Raw genomic sequence first — 4,269 nt, forward strand, 5'->3', positions numbered from 1 at the left:
CCCCCCCCCCCCCCATCCTATTCCTTGACTATGCTAACCTTTCTACCTCAGGGCTTTTTTACCCATCGTTTTTTCTGTCCAGACTCATTGCTTTGATCTCCTGCTCTCTCTTGGCTAGTTCCTTTCAAATGTTACTTCATTAAGAGAAGCCTTTCCTAACTTCCCTGTGTAAGGTAACCCTCACTGAGATCACCTTGTTTATTTCCTTTATAACAACTGCCAGGAGTATAGTTATCATTTTATGCTCTTGCTTATTGTGATCTCCCCCCACTAGAGTGCAAGCTTCCTGAGAGCAGAGACTTTGCTTTGCTTTTCCATCAGATAACACAGCCCCTAGAATAGCACTATGTCAGGCACTTAGTGAATATTTGTTGAAGGAATGAATGAACATACACAGTTAGAGCAGGATTCTAACTTAATCAAATTCACATGCCTGTAAAATCCATGTTCTTAATTTAATAGTTTTTTTAATTGATCAACATAATGCTGACAGCACAATATGAAAATTAACCACGTGCTATGTGCATTGTTCTTTAAGCACTTTTACATAAATTAACTCATTTTACCCCCGTTTTGAGCAGCACAGAGAGATTAAGTAATTTGCTTAAGATAACACAGCAGGAACATGGCAGAACCAACCAAGATTCAAACACAGCTAGTCTTAATCTGCAGCTCACACCTCAACCTTCAGATCTCTGCTCAGATATCACCTTTCGTAAAGCTGATCATGAACACCTTACAGAAAAATAGTCTTCCCTTCACCAACCCTACCCACATTCCCTCTCCTTATTATCCTGCATTTGTTTCTTCAGGTAATGCTTATCATCACTTGATGTGTGTGTTTGTCTCTCCCCCTTCAGTAGAATGTCATTCCAAGAGAGCAGGAACATTGGCTATTTTGCTACCGACCTATCCCCAGTGCCTAGAGCAGGGACTGGGATGCAGTCAGCACTTTATGCATATTCACTGAATGATTAAATGGTTACTACTTTTCCTCAAACGAACCATACTTCTCATGGTAGCTGCATGGATATGAGCCTGTCTACTACTGCTGTTTCACAATTGTTTGCATTGTTCGAAGTTTTTTAGCAAGACTTTACAGCATCTCTCCTTGACTTCTCTCCCCACAAATTTACTGCCTATGGTCACTAAACTTCACTTACAATACAGAAGCTCTTAAGGTGTCCTGTTAACCATTCTCCACATCTAGGCAAGAGGATAGAGTGAAGCAAGAGCGGCTTTGATGTTGATGGGTTGTCTATTCCATAAGCCGCTCATACTGCCCTATGGCAGAAAAATCAATTGAGGTTTAAGTATCTGAGATGTGTAAAAATGTTTCATAGCCAGAATTGCAATACTTTATCTGTTACTTCTCATTTAAAGTTTTCTCCATTTATATGAGTTGTAAATCATTGCTGCTTTTATTAAACACTAAGGAGAATTTATCTTCACTGATTTTTGTATTAAGTTCATATTCTTCTTTATCCCCTGAGGTCATCCTTTGTTTATTGATTTTTATGTATTGTGTGATGTCATAATGGACTGGCTCCTTAAAGATGTTTACATACATTTAGAACATGCCATTTAAAAATTTGTCTTTTTCTCGATGCAAGTAACAGGCCAGCCTTTCACATAACTTCACTTTTGCCTGCTCTTAGATTAAATTCAAACATAAACGGATGTCACAGTAACTGAGGTGAGAAGTAACTGGTTATGAAATAAAACAAATTTGAAAATGAGGAATGATAAATAATATTTGACTGTAGTAAAAGAAAAAGTGTTCTAAACAGTTTTTTAAATTTTAAAGAGGGAGATTTACCCATCTTTAATTCTATGAACAATTTCTACTTTGGAACATAGAAAGAGTTTTTTTTTTATGTTAATTTTTTTTTAAGTCGAGATATAATTGACATAACATTGTATTAGTTTCAGGTGTATAACATAATGATTTGGTGTGTATATATATATATATATATACACACACATATATATATGTATATATATATACACACATACATACATACATACTGCAAAATTATTACCACAATAAATCTAGCTAACACCCATCACACATAACCACAATTTTTTTCTTGCAATGAGAACTTTTTAAGATCTACTGTTTTAGCAACTTATAGATGTTTAATACGTTATTGTTAACAATAGTCAGGAACGTCTCCTGGACATATTTGTCTTATAACTGGAAGTTTGTACCTTTTCACCTGTTTCTCCCGCCACCCCCCCACCACCTCTGGCAACCACCAGTCTGTTCTCTGTATCTGTCTAAGTTGTTGTTTTTTTTTTTCCAGATGCCACATACAAGTGAGAGAGATCTTCCTTTATTATTTTCCAAATGACTTGGACTTCCTTACAATGTACATATACAATTCAGAGATTTTCAATTTAGTGCTCACCCTTTTTTATAAAAATGTCTTTTTCTATTGATCTTGCTACTTCCCCTTACCTATGGACCCCTTTCCTTTATTCACACTAGTAGCCTAGTGTTTCTCAAAGTGAGTCTGAGGGTTACCTGCAACAGAATCCCCTGAGGACCTTTATTAATTGTATAGATTCTGTGTGTATGAGGAGCTTCCTGGTTATTCTAATATACACTAAAGTTTGTTTTAGTCAGTGAACCCCTCTACCTTTCTGCGAGCCCCTCTTGGCTGTTCTGAACTCCCGTTTGCAGCTTGATGTTAAGTGTTGTATATACCTGCCTTCTGGACCTCCCAGGAACTTACTGACTGCTCTGACAGTCCCTGAATCATTTCCATTTTCTGTTGTCTTCACTCTATTTCCACTTCTGATCTTCGCCTCCGTAAATTTCAGCTCTCTTTCTCTTTTCCGTCTCCAGCACCAGCGTACTTCTGGATGAGGATCCAAAATTCTTTCCCTGCTCTTCTTTCTTCTCTACATTTTTTTCTTTTGGAAATGTCTCCAGTTCTCACAACTTCAATAAGACTCCCAAATGTCTTTCTCCAGTTCTTTACCTTATCTGAGTTCTGGTCTATAGCTTGAATTGTCTACTAGTTATTTCTAATCGCACATCCCACCGCCATTTCAAACTCAAAATTGCTAAAACTAAATGGATCACTTCTACCCCTAAACCAAGCTTTTTTTCTTTCACTTTGATTATCCAGTAATATTATTTGTTTTAATTGCAGGCTCTTCAGCAAAAGCCCTTGTCAGTTTAAAAGGTAAGAATCATAGCATGATCATTTAGGTACGACATAAACTAGAAATGTAATTCATGAAAGTAATTTGGATATAGTGTTTCTTTTTTTTTTCTACGTTATAATTCATTATTGATTTTTACTAATGATAATTTTAAATTCATATGCCGTTACAAGAGAATTGGTCCTTGGCTATTAGAAATTATTAAGAAAATTTCTCCCCAGAATTACTGATTAAAGAACTTTCTAACTATAATATTCCACACAGATCTTAGTAGATTTAAAGCATTTATTAAACAATTGTGCTAAGCTGTATTTTTGCATAATAGTTTATTTTTTATGAATCCTGCTTTCTAAATAATAATGCAAGTCTTTTAAAATAAAAGAATGATAGTAATTTTCTTTTTCTAAGAAAAAAGTTAGACATGTTCTTTGGTCTTGTTATTTCTTTCTATAAGTACATTAGACCAACCCTCTTAATATAATATATTTTGAAATTTTACCTCTTGAGCAAGATTCTACTGGGTAAGTAAATTTGGAATGAAGCTAGATATTCTCAAGTGTTCATTAGTACTTCTAGTTTTTAAAACTACTGTGCTGTGCTTTGGATTGGTGATTTACCAAATTAAATTCTTCTGGCTCGAGAACACTTATCTTCCAGAGTTATCCTAATTTCTTTACCTACCGAGATAAACCCCATCCCACCTCTTTTCTTTTGTACGTATTAAAATATACATCTGAAAAATTTTGTTGTTTTTTTCCCCCAATATTAGAATCATTTTTCTATTTTAAAAAAAATATATAGGTGATATAAATTTTCTATAGAAAAAAATTACAAAATGCTGATAAGCAACTAAAAGGAAACAAAAATAACTATGTTGGGTAGATTCATCCCAGTTTTCTATGTCTCATTCTATATAGAAACACATCCTTTTTATAAAAATTAAACTCACCCTTTATTTTCGTAATATCTCTGATTGAATCTTTCCTATTGCATACAACTGTGAAGATATTTCTTTGAATTAAGGAAAACCGAAATGCGACACATTTCATTTTTAGATATCAGGAGTTTCATATATTGAAGCAGAAAACATTTAGA

The 4,269-nt window shown here is 34.5% G+C and overlaps 1 protein-coding gene across 3 annotated transcripts in view; it reads left to right on the top strand.

Annotated features, from left to right (window-relative positions):
- Nucleotides 1-4,269, top strand: part of LIN9 (lin-9 DREAM MuvB core complex component) — a 46,238-nt gene that overhangs the window by 3,383 nt on the left and 38,586 nt on the right. For all 3 annotated transcript variants that reach the window (XM_011360835.2, XM_011360834.2, XM_023531001.1), the window contains one exon: nucleotides 3,162-3,194. In XM_011360835.2, the coding sequence (XP_011359137.1) occupies nucleotides 3,162-3,194 (33 nt within the window). The remainder of the gene's footprint in view (nucleotides 1-3,161; nucleotides 3,195-4,269) is intronic.

Source organism: Pteropus vampyrus, unplaced genomic scaffold (assembly GCF_000151845.1).
Source record: "Pteropus vampyrus isolate Shadow unplaced genomic scaffold, Pvam_2.0 Scaffold60, whole genome shotgun sequence".
In the NCBI taxonomy this organism is placed as follows: domain Eukaryota; kingdom Metazoa; phylum Chordata; class Mammalia; order Chiroptera; family Pteropodidae; genus Pteropus; species Pteropus vampyrus.